At 40.0% G+C, this 20,106-nt stretch overlaps 2 protein-coding genes across 2 annotated transcripts; both read left to right on the top strand.

Moving 5' to 3' along the window:
• Positions 1-325: 325 nt before the first annotated feature.
• LOC308429926 (defensin alpha 4-like) lies at positions 326-7,493 on the top strand (the record flags this gene model as incomplete). The annotated part of the gene is made up of 2 exons (XM_080928960.1): positions 326-497; positions 7,417-7,493. The coding sequence occupies 2 exons, from the start codon at positions 326-328 to the stop codon at positions 7,491-7,493; spliced, it is 249 nt and encodes an 82-aa protein (XP_080785086.1).
• Positions 7,494-17,410: 9,917 nt separating this feature from the next.
• LOC308430016 (uncharacterized protein) lies at positions 17,411-19,375 on the top strand (the record flags this gene model as incomplete). Its single annotated transcript, XM_080929096.1, has 3 exons — positions 17,411-17,468; positions 19,059-19,157; positions 19,254-19,375. 3 exons carry the CDS (start codon positions 17,411-17,413, stop codon positions 19,373-19,375), a joined length of 279 nt encoding a protein of 92 aa, XP_080785222.1.
• Positions 19,376-20,106: the final 731 nt, after the last annotated feature.

Here is a 20,106-nt window from a genome sequence, read left to right on the forward strand (position 1 = left end):
TCTCTCCTGACCATTCAGAGGTAAATACTCAAGCAGATGGGAAACAGGGGAAGGTAGAAAGACCCAGTCATCATTATCAATCATTGTCACTGTGTGTGTGGCAGGGTGAGGGTGTATTACTGAACACACAGTGCAACATCAACATGAAAGCGTTAAGGACAGAGGAACATCAAAGTGATCTCGAGGACAACAGGTGGGAGCAGGTCTCCATCAATGAGTGCCTTCTCTATGTGTGGGGCTTGTCTCTGCCCCATAAATGTAGGCAAGCACATAACTGTCCACACACTGGGCTCCTGCTCAACAATCCTCCAGGTGACTCACAGCCATGAAGACACTTGTCCTCCTCTCTGCACTTGTCCTGCTGGCTTTCCAGGTCCAGGCTGATTCTATGCAAGAGGCAGATGAAGCAACTAAAACTGAGGAGCAGCCAGGGGAAGAGGACCAGGATGTATCTGTCTCCTTTGAAGGCCTAGAAGGCTCTGCTCTTCAAGTCTTAGGTGAGTGGTACTACCCATTATCATGGAGGCTGAGAGTCTTCTGAGGGAGGGGTTGTGGATGAGCCCTGGAATCTAGTAAAGAACAGTCTGGTTCAGGTAAGTGTCCTTTGATCCCATCAGAATTTCCCTGTCTTGAGTTATTCACAGAAGCAAAAATGAAAGCTAAGCCATCGTACTCGGTTTTCTTTCGTTTTTTTTTTTTTTCTTTTATTTTGGTTTTTCTATCTTTCTTTTAAGATGTTTGATCTAACAATTTATCTGTGGAAAAAGCTTTAAAATATAGAACATATTGATTAGTTTTTTTTTAATACCTGGTTGATAATTTTGTCATAGGAAGAGATATGTTTTGCTTTAAAAATTGTATTTGGGGAAGGTTTTTTGTAAATATAAAATGAAGGATAACCTTTCATCCCGTGTTAGCTTCAGCTCCTGTAGAACAACACAGAACTTCTGGATATCTGTATCTCAGCAGCTCCATGCCACCTTTATGTATTCACAGACACCAGAGTTTTTGACCCAGTCACACTCCACTCCACTGTCCTTGCCGCTTCTCTCCCAGATGGCCCATGACTGCCCCAGCATGTTGTGTTTACCCACTGCCCTCCACTGCCCAGTATAATCATGACTCCCCAATAAATAATTTATAAACAGATTTATAGGCATAGTTCTTAATCCACAATCCCTCTGCACAATAATCTTAAAACCAACTGATAAAGATTTACAAAAATAATTATAACAATCTTATCTATGCAGAGACACACCAAGAGAAACATCCATGTATGTTCCCATGTTGCCTCGTCTTTCCTACTCCCTGCTTAATCCTCCCCAGAACTCTGTCCCCACCCACTCTCTACTGTATAATTGTATGTCACCTTGATATCAACCTACTCATCACCCTTTCTTTTTACTGAAAAAAATAATTTGTACACATATTACCATTTGAAAATACTCTAAATAACTAGGTTTTCTCAAAGTTAATTAGCTTAGGTAGTTTATAAAACTAAATTAGTCTTCAACTCTATCAGAAATCTAACCCAGCTTCCAGATCACAGACATGTTGTAGAGACAAATCTCTACTAGTAGTGCCCTGTTAGTAACATGCACGTCTTCAGCCTTCTGGCTCAGGATGACTTACAGACCTTAGAAATGCAGAAATCTTGAAGGGCAATTAAATTTGGCTCATCAAATATTATAAGTTGACAATTCTGTATAATGTGTCTCTTTCTGGATGTGTCTGTAGATGAAATAGAAAGTTTCTGCCTAGTGGCTGTCTAGCCACAAGTTATAACCTCACTTGGAGGTAGAGATGATCTTCATTAAATACACCAAAGGGGAACTGTAAGGAGCAGATATGTCTCAACAAAAGATAAATAACATTAAATGTCATAATTTATGGATTTCTTATGTTTTTGAAAACCATCTAATTACAAAAAAGCATTTCTGAACTGTTAAGCCTTGACTACTCTTGGCCATTTCTAATTGAGAAGTCTAAAACACACCCTTTTAATTGACTCAGAACCATGAGGGTGCTATCTGGCCCTTAGCTTATACTGTTTAATCAACTAAAATCAGTGTAAAATTGCAGTTAGAGGACTAGATCTAAGCCCTGTATTCCCAAATGTATTCTATAGGTACAATACTTATATGAAAGCAACTATACAAATCTTAATTTTAAATCAATAAGAAATTATAGCAATGAAAACCTTAAATCTATGTCAAATAAATTCCGTACCACTGTAAAGATTACAACTTCAACTTTGTTGCAATTGGAAAGATTTCTACCAGTGTAAGATAGGATTCTAGCTTAGTTAGCAAAGGAGATTATGGCTATACAAATCAGTCTGCCTAATTCCTCCATGTTAAATGATGACCATTTCTAAATTCCTCATAAAAACAATGTAGAATAACCACCTTTACCTACCAAAGCCCAGGGAATTAAGGGGAAGACTTTTCATAGCTTCTTCAAGCTAAATATATGGACAGTGAGAATCTAGAATGGGGAGAAGATGAGGAAGCCAGACAGGCCTCTCTGGTGATTGTTGTAGTCTCTGATGCCTGTCCTGGCTGAATCTGGATGAAAGTTCCTGAAATCAGGGTTCTAAGCAGGTCAGTTCAGCATTCAGATGACAAGCTTCACCATAGCTGCACATTCTGTAATACGTGAATCTCTAAATAAAACATTTTAGTATCAAGTTATATTTTATTTCATCCTGTTGAATTTGGTTTTTCAGGCAGTCACCCTTTATCAAATCTGATCTATATAATTGGGGAAGGTTTGTAGAGTGTAAGCACCCTTTTTTAAACACAAAGACAAAACTGTTCTCCCAAAGTAGTGTGTTCTTAGGTCAGCAACCAGAATATCATTTACTTTGTATTCTCTCCCAGAGAAATAATAAAACCAAAAAACTCAGCATCACACCCATTTTGAAATTTAAAGCAATATAAAACAAATGAATAAAATTTTTAAAAATGCACAATACTATTTTTAGGCCTCTAGTAATCTGTCATGTCAAGAAATCAACTCAAATTCCCATAGATCCCACATTAAGAGAATATTAGCTCCTGTATTGAAAATTTTAAAATAACCACAAACCTTCACTAGCCAGCACCTGACTAGCCACATGTCCTTAGCAAGGTAATTCATAAAACAAACACCTTTTATCAATTTCAGTAACCATAAGTAAGCAACTTGTAAACCCAGGACTTTAGTCCAAGGTATATTGATCTAGCTCTCAATCTGGAGTCTCAGATCTTTATTTATTAATAACTTCTCTAGTATATGTCTGTATTCACTCTTCCTGGTGTACAGACTTATATTTTTAATGACCTTTTTAACTTGCAAATATCACCACTCTATACTTGGAGTCAGTGACTAATTTATTCCATCTAGATTCTGAACCATGGGTGAAAAATCTACATGTGATTCAGGTCAAACTCTGTACTCTCTTCTTCTAACTAAAATAACAAAATTCACTTGAGCACTAATGCCTTATACTCTCTTCTAAATAAACAAACCATCTTTTTAAAATACATTTCCCAAATAATTCTGTCAAAGAAGGAAGTAGCTTCTAATTTCTCAATCTGTGTTCAGGGTAGCCTGCCTTCATGTATCATTTTAACATTAACCTACAGGAAACCAAAATTCAGTTTATAAATGTGCTGAGTCAGGAAGAAAAATGTAACTGAATGTGGTGTGGGTGTCAAGCACTGCATGTGATCAGCATTTGTTAAGTGTCTTATTTCAAGTGTTTGGAGTTGGTCATGTTATTGGCTGTGATGTCACCAATGCAGCAAACCCAGTCTCTCCTATGTACAGTACATTGTCATAGGATTGTTCACTATCACACACTGATGGCCTCCTTACTTAAAGCATGATGCGTTCTGTTTCCTCAGGCTTAAAAAAGCCCTGGCAGTGCCGCTGCAAACCATCCTGTGGACCTAATGAATATGACACTGCGTTCTGTGTAAAAGGTCCACATAGACAATATAAATTCTGCTGCCGATGAATATGAACAAGGACAAGATAACCATGTGCTCTGGTACCTCAACATCTGTCATTACCCTTGTGCATTGCCTCAATTTTTTTCTTCAATAAACTCCTTACAGTAAAAGAATCTGTTTTTCTGGGGGGGGGGGGTGTTTGTTTGTTTGTTTGTTTTTTGTTTGTTTTTTGTTTTATGCTTTCTATGTGGCTTAGACAGGACTCTTCTTAGCCATGTAGCAGAATCTTCAGTGAATCTTTTGTTAAAGAAGTCGTAGTTACATTTTAGCAGTCATATCATGGATGAGCAACAGGTTAGATACAAAGAGACAAGACTTCCAGCTGCTTCTGTTTAGCAAGTCTTCCTTTAGATTAGACTAACAATAAAAAATGCTTTCCACATTTTCAGGATGCATGTTTTTTAGTTGTAGGGCATTTTGTTGTTTCCTGTCTGTAGCTATTGTGAACTCAGAGGCAATAAAGATGGTAAAGAAATATCTGTTATTGAGAATCCTGAGTCATTGGTCTTTGCCTTTGGGGGCTGCTGTGCCCTGGAGATTTCCCTGCAGTCCCTGGAGAAGTCTTCACACAAACATCCTTAGTTCCTGTGCCAACTTGCAATCTCACCAACAGTGTCTGATGGTTCCCCTTTCCCTAGACCCTCACCCTCACTTGTTGACAATTGTTTCCTTGATCCTCGTCATTCTGACTATGGTTACATGAGACCTCTGAGAACTTTTCATTTCCATTTCCCTGATAAGAATAGTAAACACCTGAAAATACACTTCTTACCTATTTCTATGAGTTCTATCAAAGTTTCCAACAACTGGCTAGTCTATTTCAATAATGTTCTTCACTGTGCAAACTCATCCCATGACACCCCCTTCCCTACCCACCCAAATTCATTTCCTTTTACTTTTCTTTTCTTTTCTAAAAATCCCTCTGGATCAATTTGGGCTGCCGATATGTGTCACGCCCAACCTCGTCCCACAAGGAAAAGATGCAACACGGCCAGGTTCTTCTCTCAGCGGTTTATTCAGGACTCCTTTCTTGATGCTTTGATGGATGGGAAGCCCCGTGCCCGGGAGGCTCTCTCCTTTTATCCTCCCCACCCGGCCGCCAGCTGAGGTGTCTCATCATAATTGGTCAGTAATGTGGCGTGATACAGGCACATGCGCCTTGGGGTTTTTACTAGTTAGAGAGGGCAGACACCAGTGCCATCTTAGGGCGCCGCTCTTTGTCCCAAATCCAATACGGCTTCCTACAGATATGTTTTTAGGTTTTTGCATGGTCAATTTCACCTGGATATATACTCAGAAAAAATATCTCTCCCACCCAGTAGCTTACAATTGGCGATATGTCCACTGAAAGGAGTGAAGTTTTTATCCAACTCCAGGCTTTATGCTAGAATTTGGTTTGACGTGGGCTTGCACAGTGCAGCCATGACACCTTGAACATTCCTGATCTCATTTTAGTCAATTTATTTCTTTTGCCCCCTATATTTTCTGTTCAGATCCATCTGTGAGTTTTTATTGGCTGGTTGTAACTGCCTTAATTTATTTTCCTATTCTTTATATTTTGGATAATAACCCATAGCAGGCATGCAAAGGGTCTTTACCACACCATGAACTTCCTCTTTACTGAATTGAAAACTTCCTTTGCCATAGGGAAGGTTTTTAGTTTTATAAGGTCCTATTATCAGTTGTAGGTCTAAATCCCAAAAGGTTCACCCTAGACATGTCGACATATGAGCAATGTTAAATAGACTGTTATAGATACATGCGTGCATCTATATGCATTAAAAATTATGCACATGTGTGTATATATGTAACAATTATGATTTAAGATGACATAATACATGGATCTTCATCTTCATAAATATAGTAACTTAACACTGTTGCCTATTTTTTACAAAATTTTTGGAAGCTTATAATTTTCTGTGGCATTAACTCCATAGTTGACTCTTAATTGTAAACTCTTACAGTCCCGCTGTCTTTTGTAAACCTTAAGCATTCTGTGTTAGCGATTTCCTGGTATAAATACTTTCCTTCTATTACCTGTACCTGTGTCAAGGTCTTTCTCTCCATGCATGGTTCTCATGAACCGTGTTATTTTCACATCACACTTAGTACATTTGCCCAGGAAATGCACAGGAAGCAGGACGGCAGGTGGCGACACTGAATCATTGACACTGAGGACATCTTTCCTGTGCTATTCTTACTTTTCTACCTCCTGCCCTTCTGATCACAATCTTCCTTCTATCCTCAGACAGCACACATATTTTAATAGAAGAGCCAGTGTTGACCCTGGAGTGTTGCCTCTAACCTTGAGCCTGATTAATTTGTATACTCGGTGTGCTACCTTTTTCCTCTGCTTCAAAGACATCTAGACTGCTGTCTCACACAGTGCTGTACCCCAAGATGAGGCCATACCCTTCAGTGCTTCTTTCTTCTCTCACTAACCTTGTATAAACACACACCATTTCTTCTTTTTTTCTGGTTTTTATTGGCAATATTCTTCTTTCATACAATATATTCTAATCACAGTATCCCCTTTTGAATCTCTTCCCAAACTTTTCTCACTATTCCAACCCCATGACTTACATTTATCTATCTGTCTGTCTGTCTGTCTGTCTCTCTCAAACAGCAGATAAACAAAACAAACAAACAAAAAGAAAGGGTACAGGATACTCACACACATGCAGACACACAAATATACATAAAACCCATAAACCCCACAAAATTGGAGACCATATGGACAAGCAAAAGAATATGAAGTTTAAAGAAAAAATGCCAAGTCTGGTGCTGGTTCCTTTATTCCCAGCAATGGAGAAGTAGAAGTTATAAGTGTGAGGCCTGCTTGCTTGGACTACAAAGTGAATTTGAGGACAGTTAAAGCTACACAGAGAAACCCTGTCTCATCCCCCAACCCCTCTTAAATTGACTAAAAAATGTAATAGGAAACAAAAACAATACCCCCTCCTTGTACTAAATTCCAAGGAGAATGCAAATTGTCAACAACCTTACTGCCAAAGTTTCTCCCCACTTTCCTTCCCTCTTCCTCTCCTCTTTCTGAAAATTATACTGCTGACCAATGATAAAATAGTAGTCCGCTCCCTCACAAAAAAGTATAAAAGATGTATGCCTTTTAAGTTTGGAGTTGACTCTCTGCAAGGATGAGCAACCCCATGTACATGGAATAAAAACCTGGTTATTACATCGGTCTATCGTCTAATTGTGCTCTGTGGGTCATGCTTGTAGGTCACTCTCCTGAGCTAACACTCCTTGGGGTCTTACAACACTAGCAGAGTTATTTAAGCTGCTTGCTCTGATGTAGCAGCACAGCAAACAGACTCAACTCAGCATGGGAGCTCTCTCAGATTCTCTGCTATTGTGTACTAGGTGTAATTTTAGTGTCTAATGTTCCCTGTGTCTCTAGGTCCAACACTGGAACATATCTTCATAAAAAGGTATCCACCCAAAGACATTGACTTAAAGACTTGGATTACAGGATGAAGCTCATCTCTATGTTTTGTAAATAAATCAGGCAAACAGTAAATTACTAATCTGCTTTCTTATTGCATGGAGATTATTAATACCATGTCTTCAATTTTCTTTCTTCTCAAGGTCCCATGTAACTTTAATTTTTTTCAACTCTTATCTTTTAATGATGGTACCTAAATGTTTTAACCTCTCCTTTAGCCCACCATCCACTGGAGGTAGTGGAAAAGAGAGGATATGTGAAGTGGGCTTATTTACAAATGGTTCTTTGGAGCAACTTCAGTCTGCGCTGTCTGGAAATCAGCAATTCAGCTCACAGATTAGCTTAGTGGTGGCAACTCATTCCACTTGCAAACACTTCAGGAACACACCAACAGTCTGGTTTGATAATAGGGATAGCAAATAGGAATCAGCAGCAGTGGTCTTACCTAGCTGAGACAGCTGGGCCTCATCCTCAGCAGGAGTCAGCAGGAGGGACCAGCAGGGATGCCAGGAGAACTTCTTAGCTGTGCCTGTCTCCTGAGTTGAAGGTTAGTGAAGACAAGACCAGCAAGAGTTGCACATTCTTGGTGAGCACACATGGGCTATCTCTAACAGTTTTTCTTGATGGGGTAGGATGAAGGATGGAATGAGAGCCTGCCTTGGGAGTGTCTGAGCAGCTCAAATCCTCCAAAAGGAGCATAGTATGCTGTGTCTTCTGGTAACCTCAGAGGATCCAGTAGATGCCAGCATAGCAACCAACTCTGTCATCAGAATCTGGACATTCCAGAGTCATGACAGGAGATGTTCTTAAAAAGGCCAGGCTTGTAGGCACAGAAAATAGTGGGAACTTACCACCCACACAAGCCTGCAAAGAACACAGGAAAAGTCAGAGTTAGGAAGAATTCAGTCTTTGCAACTGCGGTTGGAGGAAAGGTTTCAGAAAGGTGCTTCAGGCTAAATAAGGCTAAATAAACCGACATGGACACTCTGGTATGGTTAATGGGAAGGTTTTTATTGTAGTTATGAGAGAGAAAACAGCCAGAGGTATGCAGAATCCAGAGCAGAGTGAGTGAGGGAGGGAGGGAGGGAGCCAGGGAAGGAGGGAGTAGGAGAGGGAGAGAGAGAGAGAGAGAGAGAGAGAGAGAGAGAGAGAGAGAGAGAGAGAGAGAGAGAGAGAGAGAGAGAGAGAACATGGCAAGCAGACTGGACCCAACTATGAAACAGGAGCAGAATAGAAAGATAGAGTAATGGGGAGGTGTGTAGGGGGATTTTGTGTGTGTGTGTTTGTGTGTGTGTGTGTGTGTGTGTGTGTGTGTGTGTGTGTGTGTGCACGTGCGTGTGTACAACTATTCATTCTAGCTTTTGTTTTCCCTTCTTTTGGATATAAACTTATAGGCATATATTTTTCACAACCTATTTTAATAAGTGTTCAATCTCTCTTATTGTCCACTACTCACTAGAGGCAGTGAAAAAGAAAGGTTATCAGGATATGAGCAAAGTGGACCTCTTTAGAAAAAGTTCTTTGGGGTGATTCCAATCTTCATTGTTCTCAGTCCAGTCCACTAGTAAACACCAAACACAAACCAGCAGCTGCAGTCCAGTCCACTCACCAGACACCACTCATGAATCAGCAAGGGCAGTTCAACCCAGAAGAAAATGCAAGTCTCACCAACCACGGAGCAGCAAGAAGCCACAGGAACCTCACAGCCAGTCCTTTGTCAAGTTTCTCTCTATGAAGTCATCACAAGTGAAGCTCAGCAAATGTAAGGCAAACTGATACATGCTTAATGTATCATAATACATAATCAGTCAAGATTAGGGAGGTCTGTAGAGTCGTATTTATATTTTTTCTAAACATCTTGTGTCCTCTCACATGTCTGCTATAACCTTTGACCTCATGTCTCATTGACACCAAATGTCATCATTTGACATAACTGACTTGCCAAAGAAACTAGAAGTTTCTACTTCATTAAACTAAGTAGAATCACGAAGTTATGTAGTATTGCCTCCTGCCTTTTGAAGAATTTTCAGACTCTTTCTATAGCCTTGTCACATTCCACATTCTCACCAGCATGGCATAGGAGCCCAATTTGTCCACATCCTCACTGACCTTGTTCATTTCTTTTAAATAATAGTTATCTGTGTGGGATCATGTGGTATCTTGTGGTAGCATGTCATTCTAAGATAGCTATATTTGTGTTTTCAAGTAGATACAGTCAAATTTGTTGCATTGGACATTCTAAGTAAGCAAATAAATATACATAAATTACACTGTGGCTTCTCATAAGGGGAACTACCAGAGGGTATGGATAGTGAACATGAAGAAACTTGCCTTATTGAGCCACCTTCTGGTTCTGCATCCACAAATGAGCTTCCTCTTTCAGTCTGTCTACGGACAGAAAACGCCAGTTAGATTCATTCCTACAAAAATCTAAAGGCTTGATAATTTTTCAAAGTTCGTGCAAGAAACAGCTTGACAAATCCAAAGGCTTTGTGTAGATACTAAGAATTATTGTGTCTCCTGATGGTATGAAAAATGGTTTTGTTTATTCTTTAATTTTTAAATCTATTTCTGTCTTCTAAAGGGTTAATCATGTCTGGCCACAAGATTAGCTGTTTTCAAATGACAAGCCTCACTGATACCATTCAAATACCAAAAAATTAAACACTATGTGAAAATCCAACATTGAGGGCTTTGGGGATGCCTCAACAGTTAAAACCACTGCTCTTGCAGAAGAACTGGATTTAGCTTCCAGCATCTGTGTGATAACTGGGGTTCTAGAAGTTCTGACTCCCCTTAGCCCTGTTGCCTTCTCCAATAACAGCAGGAACATATATGGAACATATTATATACAGGCAGGTTAAAACACTCATACATAGAAAAATAATACAAAATAAATATGTGTTTTTAAAAGTTTTTTTTTTTTAAGTCAAGGAAAGGTCTGAATAAGAAAATGCAATGAACACTTTTTTAAAATTTTTTTTTGTTTTTTTTTTTTGTTTTTTTTTTTTTAATTCTTGTTTGCCTTGACCTCTGGCTCTGAGAATCTTGCCAACTCCTCTTCCATAATGTTTCAGGGGACCACTGACACCCTTTGCTCTGTGCAGCGAAAAGCTGAGTTTTCTCATGAAGTGTGCCTTCTCATTCTGACACTTCCGTGCACCACTGTCCCTTAAGAACCAGAGCCTTTTCTATACAACCAAAGGTTCCTTCAACCCCAGTTTGCATAAATGTCCATGTCTTTTTATGCACAGCAGAATCCAGGATGCTATGAAAACCCGTTCTTTGCTGGTGCCTTTTTGTTTTTGGTGAATTCAAGAGTAATAACACTGACCAAAAAACAATAAACAAACAAACAAACAAAAGCTTCCAGCTCAGTTTATTATAGAATATCTGTCAATCATCAACAGCTTTGTGGTGAACATTACTGACAAGAAGGCAGTCTACATTAACACCATGATGGCACACCTCTCCTGTGTCCCACGGCCAAGGTCTTTTTTTTTTTTGTTTTTTTTTTTTTTTTTTTTTTTTTTTTTTTTTTTATAATTCAATGCCCATTTTGGGTTTCTTACAAAAAAAAAAAAAAAAAAAAAAAGGAACTGGGGTCTCCTGGTAAAAGTGTCCTTTATGACACATAAGTACGTTATAAGGAAACATGCTTTTTGAAGATTATGAAATCTTTTCCAAAATTAAAGATTACAAAATCCCCTACTTCCTCATTTTTAAGATAAATTAAGGTTTCTAAGTCTAAACATTCTAAGTGTGAAGAAACCCACTGGAAATAAAAAGATAAAAAAAATGGTTACCTATGAAAAATAAATAAAATAGTATATACCTTTTAAAGGAAGAACATGTTAGCCATTCTTTATCATTAAGAAGAAATAAAGTCATTTTTTTGTCTTAAAAGAAATAAAGCTGCAGGTAATTCCTCAAGAAGAAAAGAAAGGAGAAAGATGCAAGTGAAGAGAGATAGAAAGTTACAGCAGAGGAGAAGATGCTTCCTGTGTGGTTAAGCTGCTATGCATGGATAAATTTACTAACAGGGCCTTAAGTAGATGAAGCTCATGCCTCATGAACACTAGATCGATGCTGGGGCTCCATTTTCTTCCAGCATTCTCCTGAATTATTGGTCTAAGGCATCATATAGAGGGAGTTTTACTTTATTTGTTAAATAGTCTGCCTGGAATATCTCCAGTTTTGTTTGAGCTTCTCTAAAAAGGAGATAGCGTAAATTAGTTAGGCTTATGTAGTATACAGAATTGCAGGGCAAGCCTTTTCAACACAGATGGGGGTCACCTTAACTCCTGCTAGGGTTCTTCTCCATGGTTGAGCGGTCCTCTTTCCTCCCCAGACCTATATTTTATCCTGTTGCTTTCCTGAGAGCATCATGTGCAGATAGGATATGAACATCAAGAGATTCGTGAAAAACATTGGCACACATGCAATTCTAATGACCAGATTACCAGACTATAGATGAATTTTTCAAAGAATTGAAGGAGCTGGAGGGGTTTGCAACTCCATAAGGACAACAATACCAACAAACCAAAGCTCTCAGGGACTAAACCACTGTCCAGCACACATGGATGGACTCTTGACTCCAGCTACATATGTAGCAGAGGATGGCCTTGTTGGGCATCAATAGGAAGAGAAGCCCTCGGTCCTGCCAAGGCTCAATATCCCAGTATAGGGGAATGTCAGAGCAGGGTGGCAGGAGAGGATAGGTGGGTGAGGGCGCACCCTCATAGAAGCAGGGGGAAGGGAGGGGTTAGGGGGCTTATAGAGGGGAATTTGGGAAAGGGGATAAGATTTGAAATGTAAATATATATATCAAGTTTTTTAAAAAGGAAAAAGAAAGCTCCTGGGCTTATAAAATTGCTCACTCGGCGTCAAGCATAACAGAACTGTATGGCTGAATGGATAAATCAGGAATGTAGTGATCCTTATGATCTTTATGACTTTTATAATTGTTCTAGAATTTGGAAACTACTATCGACTATTCTTGCCACAGCCACAAAGACATCTGTGAAAAACCCCACAAGATGTTATTCTCCAAATGGCAATATGGAATTGAGGAAATCTTAGCCTTGGTTTCTTAGCACAAAAGCTTACAAAATTTCCAGTGATATGTGTGCACACGTTTACACACACACACACACATACACACACACACACTCACAGACACACATCTTACTAGAGCTAATAAAGCATGTTGGGTATTATCAAACCTGCAAGTAAAAAAATATTTTAAAATGTGGATGTTATTAGTGGTAAACTTACATAAATTATCAGTTAAAATTTAAAGAGTTTATAATAATAATAAACCCTACTATAATCATGTTGAATACACCAGGGCTAGCCATAAATAAAGGGTTGGTTTTTTTGGTTTTTCTTTTCAGTAGAAAACTGTAGTTCACCCATTGTAAAGTTTTACTCCTGAACATTTGTTGAGGCATTGCCATCCATCTGTAAACTGAATTAAACCTTCCATTTTCTAATCTCAGGGCAAAATTTAATTGTTCTGTTCTAGAGTCTGAGAATTTAAAACAAATAACTTGGTCAGAGTGGGAGCTAAATCCCTAGCACAGAGCCTGGGCAGCCCTGTGGCTGATGGATGCATGTCTTGTACATGAAGACTCTCACTACTGATGGGCCCTTTAATTAGGTCACCCAGAAAGAACCTCTGGCTGTAAAAGTCACTGTGTTGCCACCAAAGCATCTGTTTGGCAGACTGAAGGATACATGGGAAAGTCCCAAGGCAGGGGCAGGGGGTCAAACGTTCACACCACAGATATGGGATATGATAGGGAGTTGGGCCCCATGATTTACTGCAGGAAACCGAAGTGACTGTCCTTATTGTCCTAAGCCTGTGAAAATGCAGGGAAGGTTCCAACCAAGGTCTGGAAGGCTAAAGGATGTGAATCTGCAAAAGCCCAAGGTGGTCACCAACTGTTAAAAACCCTTTAAAAATTCTCAATTTCAGGACACTGATTTTAGCATATTAAAATCAAGTAAGTTAAATATGACCTACCACACAAAAATTGCCAAGTAGAGAAAAAAAAAAAATAAGGGGGTGGGAGGAGAAAATTTAACTTTGGCATATTGATTTTAAACCACAAGATCAAGAAAAAAGAAGAGACTAAAGTGGGCACTCGGCAGCAGCAGAGCCCAGCAGAGACGGAGCTCCTTCGCACAGGCCACGATGCGGCATGAGTCTGTGCTCTGCTTTGACGGGGAGGGTGCCAGTGGGTCGCTGAGAGCATGCGCAAGCCTGGACTTGCAGGGAATGCAGGAGTGCAGAGGTTGTCTGCTAAAAGAAAATGAATGCTGAATGGGCTTTGTCATTCAAAGAAACAAGACCTCATAGTGCCTAAGCAAACTCAGCAGACTTTGTGGATGTTAAAGCTGATTTGGAAGAGGAGGAGGAGGAGGAGGAGGAGGAGGAGGAGGAGGAGGAGAAGGAGGAGGAGAAGGAGGAGGAGGAGGAGGAGGAGGAGGAGGAGGAGGAACTTCAATGAGAAATCCTGAATGTGAACAGGCAAGAAATGAAAACAGAAAACCTGAGGAGGAGGAGGGGGGGAGGGGAAGGGGGAGGGGGAAGGGGAGGGGGAGGGGGAGGGGGAGGAGGAGGAACTTCAATGAGAAATCCTGAATGTGAACAGGCAAGAAATGAAAACAGAAAACCTGAGGAGGAGGAGGGGGGGAGGGGAAGGGGGAGGGGGAAGGGGAGGGGGAGGGGGAGGGGGAGGAGGAGGAACTTCAATGAGAAATCCTGAATGTGAACAGGCAAGAAATGAAAACAGAAAACCTGAAGAGATGAGTCATCAGTGCCATCAGGTGGCACAAAATTGCCTGTAACTCAGGTTCCAGGGCATTTGCTGCCCTCTTCTGGTCTCTGCAGGCACCTGCACCCATAAGCACAGACACACAGACACACAGACACACACACACACACACACACACACACAGATAAAAAGTAAAATAAATATTTTAAAAACAGAATAAGATACGCAAAAAAAATATAGAGTTGCTTAATATAATAATAAAATAGTGGCAATTCTCATGTATAAATATAGGTATAAGCTGTATATTTCCCACTTGGAATTTATTTTTCTGTGTTCCAAAAAGGAAAGAGCACGTTCTATCACTCTTGGTTGTTCAAACATGCTAATTTCTTATATCTGCTTGTTGTTCAAGTGTGGGTTAATTTTCACGTATCTGTGATTTTTTTCCATCTGCTGTCTCTACTTTCACTCATTATGACCAGAAAAGACAAAGGTTTTAATTTCAGTCCTTTTAATCCTAAGACATAATCAACCAACATGCAGTCAATACTGGAAAGTGATCCGTCTGTGCTTGAGATGTGTGTACTATGCTGGCAGTGGTTGTCATCTCCCATGAGTCTTTTGGGTCCATTTCTTCCCCAGTGTCTCAAAGCCCAATGTTTTCTTACTGGCCTGTCCTACTCGAGAGTAGGATTTGGGCTCTGGAACAGCATAAGGCTGTGTGTGCGCTTCTCCCTTCTGCCTGTGTTTGCTGTATATACTTAGGGAGTCTGGTGTTGGCTGCTTAGTTCTCTACAATGATTACCATATCTTCTTCCACTATCACTTTATCATTATTTAATGCCCATCCCTGCATTTCACGACAGGTTCTTTTCTTACTTAAAGTGTGGCTCATCTTATATATAGATACTGTGTACATCCATTTTGCTTTCATATTTTTATTATCATTTTCATGGATTATCTTTCCATTCCTTAACTCTCAACCAATGAACATCCAAAATACAAAGTGAGACTCTGCACATGGCACACATCGGAATACCTTTATTCGTTTAGCTGCTCCACGTCTAGATTAAAAGGTCTTATTCATTTACTTTCGGGGTATGAACAGAGAGGGAGAGCCTAAATATTGACATTTTACTCATTGTCTTGTGATTCTTCTGTCCCCCACCCCTTTTCCTTTCTTGCTTGGACATGCCACGTGCCTTTGATTATTTTCTGGTTTTGCACAGTTTTGAAATACTTTATTTGTGGCTGCAAGGCTTACACAAGATATCATATACGCATTAAGATTCTAATTTAAGCTGATGACAGGTAAGCTTCAATGTGTTTTAAGATTCTGAAGGTGGGCTTCGCTGGTTGACCGTTGGTGTGACTGATGTTACAATTTCTATATTTTATATGTTTCCATGAACTTTTTATAGCTAAGGTTTTCACTTAGCTACTTTAACTTTTATGCCTAACACTATTCTGCTATGGTAGTCATCTGTATTTTTATGTGTATTAACCCTACCAACGTATATTTTCTTGTTTAATGTTTTCATTTCACTTTGAAGAACTCTCTTTAGCACACCTCCTGGGAAGAATAGAGTTGTTTTCTAAAGTCACATTCTTCTGAATTAAAGATGCCTGTCTTCTAAGCTGTCACTAGTCTACAGAAAGTTATTAGTGTTAAGAGCTTGCCACTGAGAGCCAATACTACTACACTATCTTGTGTAGGGAAGTACGCAGAGTCCAGAGGCACATTGCAATGTAGTTTTGGCTTTAATTAGCACATTAATACTTCTAAATTAATTTTCTTTAATTCCTTGGGGTTAGCATCAGTATGATAAAATTTTCTTTTGCCTGTTAGAAAATCATAATGATCATAATATATTCCTTGTACTGGTCCTAATATATAAATGAAGAAAGTACATAAGGGAGAAAAGGAAAAGACACAAAAATTTTAAGTTAGCCACTTCCCAAGACACTTCTTACAATGACTCATTGAGGAAAGCCCCTCAGATTACATGTACCCAAGGACTGTGTTAGGCTTAGTAGTGAAAGAGCCAAGAACATAAGATTCTATCAGTCATGGGACTCCAGCATCATCTGAAAAGAAGCCTGAATCAGCAGGGCCCTTCCAGAACTATTTGACAGCTCTCACTGTTCCATGTGGCTAGGGCCAACCTTCACCGAGACTGAAAGGAAAAGGTGCCAGCAGAGACTGGGAGTGGGGTGGATGCCATATATTTCTGGAGACGTGAACAGCTGTATCCTAAGAGAGAAGAGACCTCACAAGGAAGATCTGAAGAGGTAGGCAAAGGTTTTTATTCTTTTTAGGCATTTGAGCACTACTCTTAATTACTATGAAAATGTTGAGTTGAGGTAAGAGGTCATAATTCTGTTTTTCCCCCAAATTTTTTATTAGAAATTCTCTGCATTTGCATTTCAGATGTTATTCCTTTCCCACAATCTCATCCCCACTCCTCCTCCCATTGTCTCTATGAAGGTGCTCCCTCTCCCAACCACCCTATCCCTCCTCAGTGCCTTGGTATTCACCTACACTGGAAAAATGAGCCTTCACTGGACCAAAGGCCTCTCCTTCCATTGATGCCAAAGAATGTTATCCTCTGCTGCATATGCACCTAGAGCCATGGGTCTTTCCATGAGAACTCATTGGTTAGTGTTTTAGTCCCTGGGAGCTGTATGGGTTTGGTTAGTTGATTTTGTTGTTCTTCTCATGGGTTGAAGACCCTTTCATCTCCTTTAGTCCTTTTTCTAGCTACTTCATTGGGGTCCCTGTGTTCAGTCAGATAACTCTTAAAGAGTTTTAAAAACATCTAAAAATCAGCCCCACAAACAACAGAGGCTTTTCATAAAACAGATCACCAATTTTGTGATTGTTTTTCACTTTTACTCTCTTTGTTTCTGTTCTTTCCTAATCCTTGATCCAGTAGATACTAACAGAAGTACCCTCAACTATGCATCCAGGGTTGTCAAGCATTATTCAATTCATGGTTACCCATCGTTAGTTGTATATTTTACCCTGCAGTCTCAACACAACAGTGTCCTCCCTACCCTGTGCAAGCTGTGCTAATTAAACCTGTAAAAAAGGACCTTATTATATTCTCCTCAACATCACTGTCTCTTCCAGGAACTTCAAGGCATTTTCCACCGAAGTGAGCACAATGAAATTACTTTACCTTGTCATCTCTGTTGTTCTCTTGATTTCTCAAGTCATGGCAGGTAAGCCCTATTCAGTATCCATCTCCTTAGTTCCAAGGAGTCAGCTTCCTGAAGGATGCTTCTAAAGAGCAGTAACCAGTGTAGGGTGGAAGAAAGTCAAAAGGAAGAGTCTCACAATCACGCTTTTACACTGACCTTGAACTGTGCAGAAATGCTGAAATCTAGAAAGAAAGGGGAGGGGACTTTTCCCACTCCGGACCCTCTTATTGTCCTTCTACTGATATGGCCTTGAACAACAGCAGACTTTACCCTTAGTTATGGCCTAGAAACTCTGCATTTAAGGTTTGACTGCAAGGACAGGAAGTAAAAGCTTAGAGCCTCACAGAAGAGGAGCATCCATCCATACAGTTGGAACCATGGCACTGTGGAGGAAACTTAGACAATTACACTTCCTATCTTGAGGAAAGAAGATCAAATGTGGAATGAAGGGGGAAAGAGAGGTTTGACTTTCCACCCACTGTTCACCTCTAAAATCCTCAGGGGGCTTCGGAGAACTTTGACTACTTGATTTTGGAGGTCATTGAGAATCTGGATCTGGCTTCCTGGTGCAAGTTAGGCATCCTCTACCCATGTTAGTCCCCCTTATCCCTTACCTTTTCCTTCTATTGTATAAACATATAAGATTAAATATTTATCTCCTGTGCCCTTATGTTAAGGATTCATTGTGCTTCCTAGGCTACCAACAAATAAGATTAAGAGACAATGTGCTCAGAATTGGGGATCAGTTTGGATCCCCCAGTAGTCTACATGTGAGACACTTGCTTTTGGGTAGATGTGAGTTAAGCACAGGAAAGGGGAGGTGACATTACAAAGTTTCTGAGTTACATGAGTGATGGTGACACACAGGATCCTGTGACAGGCATGTCTATGAAGTGTCTCTACTATGACCATATGTCCCTTTCAGTGTGTGGACAGAATAGTGCCAAACTGGACTGTGGAAGTGGGGCTGAGACCAGGTTAGGAGATGGTATTTAGCCTTGGTATTCATTTTCACATATGATGGGCATAGCCCAGAAAGCTACTCTGAGGCTAATACAGGTCACCTCAGGGACATCTTCTGTCTGAATTCTGAATTGGTCACTTCTGCTGGTGGTTCATAATAGACAAGCCAGACCACAGAGGGCACCACAGCCCCTGTACTTGGTATAAGCTTTTCTTATCCCCCAAGTAAAAGACAAGCAGGAAATTATGTTCTACCTTGAGTGGGGTGCAAGTAGTTTTTCTGGGTAGGAAACCGCCACCTTACATTGTATCTGACATTCTGAGTCCTTCACTCATGAAATTAGAAAATTAGATATACAATCACATTACAAAACATGGGTTTGTAAGCCTGGGATTTATGTACAGATTTTAGAGCGTTTGTGGCATATTATATATCTTCAAATGTTTTACTATCTGTGTGAAACAAGCTATTGTATTTAGACTCAATGATATTCTGTCCTGAGAGGGTGAAAGATGAAAGTGTAAAGTTTTCATATATTTGCTTCTAAACAGCAGTTTGAGCATCTCTATGACAGAGCTGTAGAAGTGGGTATACTTGAAGATTCTTATCGTTCAAATTACAACAAAAGTACTTTCATTCATACCTAGCACCTGTAGGCTGTAAACAGGAAGGACAGACTGAGCGGAAAGATTTGATACAGAAGAAAGGTACCTTCATCAAAGCCTTCATCAACGCTTTCACCAACAGTAAGTCCATAGGTTCCTGACCCTACTAGATGGTACAGATTTTTGCACAGAGAGCTTCAAAATTTCTGCCTAAAATAGTTTATGTTCCTTCTACAGATTACGAGCACCGTTACTGTGACTCTCCTACAACCGTGTGCCTGAGGAGGAAAACAAACTGTACTCGGATGCCAGGGTTGTGCCCTGGCAGGAGCTTCTGCTGTGTGAGAACCATGACCTGAGGAATTTACCTTTCCCACCCTTCCTGAATTATATCAGAACACTGAGGCCCCCAAGTGTCATTCTCTTTATTTTAATCAACCATTGAGTACCTATTATGTATCTGAACTGTGCTGGTGACCTGGAGACACAACCCAAGGTCAACTTTAATAAAAACTGACAGGCATGGAAGTTGTATCCAGGGGCAGATCAAAGTCATCTACCTGGTGAAGTCATGCCTGAGCAGAATATTAAGAGTTGAGTGCTATTCAGGTACAGCTGAAGTGATCTAAATATTTTCTGATGTGAAGGAAAAATATGTATGGCTTTCACACAGGCATCATGGGGGAATTTGGAAACTAAGCCATGAGAGACAAAACTTGCAAAGGACTGGTTGACATTTGGAGCACTTCAGATGCTACACAAAATGCACCTAGTTGGTATTTTGTACTGTGAAGTAACACTGGAGAATTTTTAGTGGTGTGGAGAAAGATTGGAAGGCTAGAAACAAAAGCCAGTTAGTACATTACACAACTTAAATGGATATATTGTAGGCATAGATTCAGTGTATAGATTAAGATAGTGCCAAAGACATTCGGTTGGCTTGGTGAAGAGACAAGGATGGATGGAGCAGGACAACACAGCCCTAGGACTTGGGTGGTAGCGGCAGCAGGATCAGGTTTAAGGTCATCCTCAGCTATAAATTTTAAGTCAACCCAGGCCACATGAGACTCTATATCAAAAAACAAAGGGA

This window comes from Micromys minutus (genome assembly GCF_963924665.1).
Source record: "Micromys minutus genome assembly, chromosome: 14".
Taxonomy (NCBI): domain Eukaryota; kingdom Metazoa; phylum Chordata; class Mammalia; order Rodentia; family Muridae; genus Micromys; species Micromys minutus.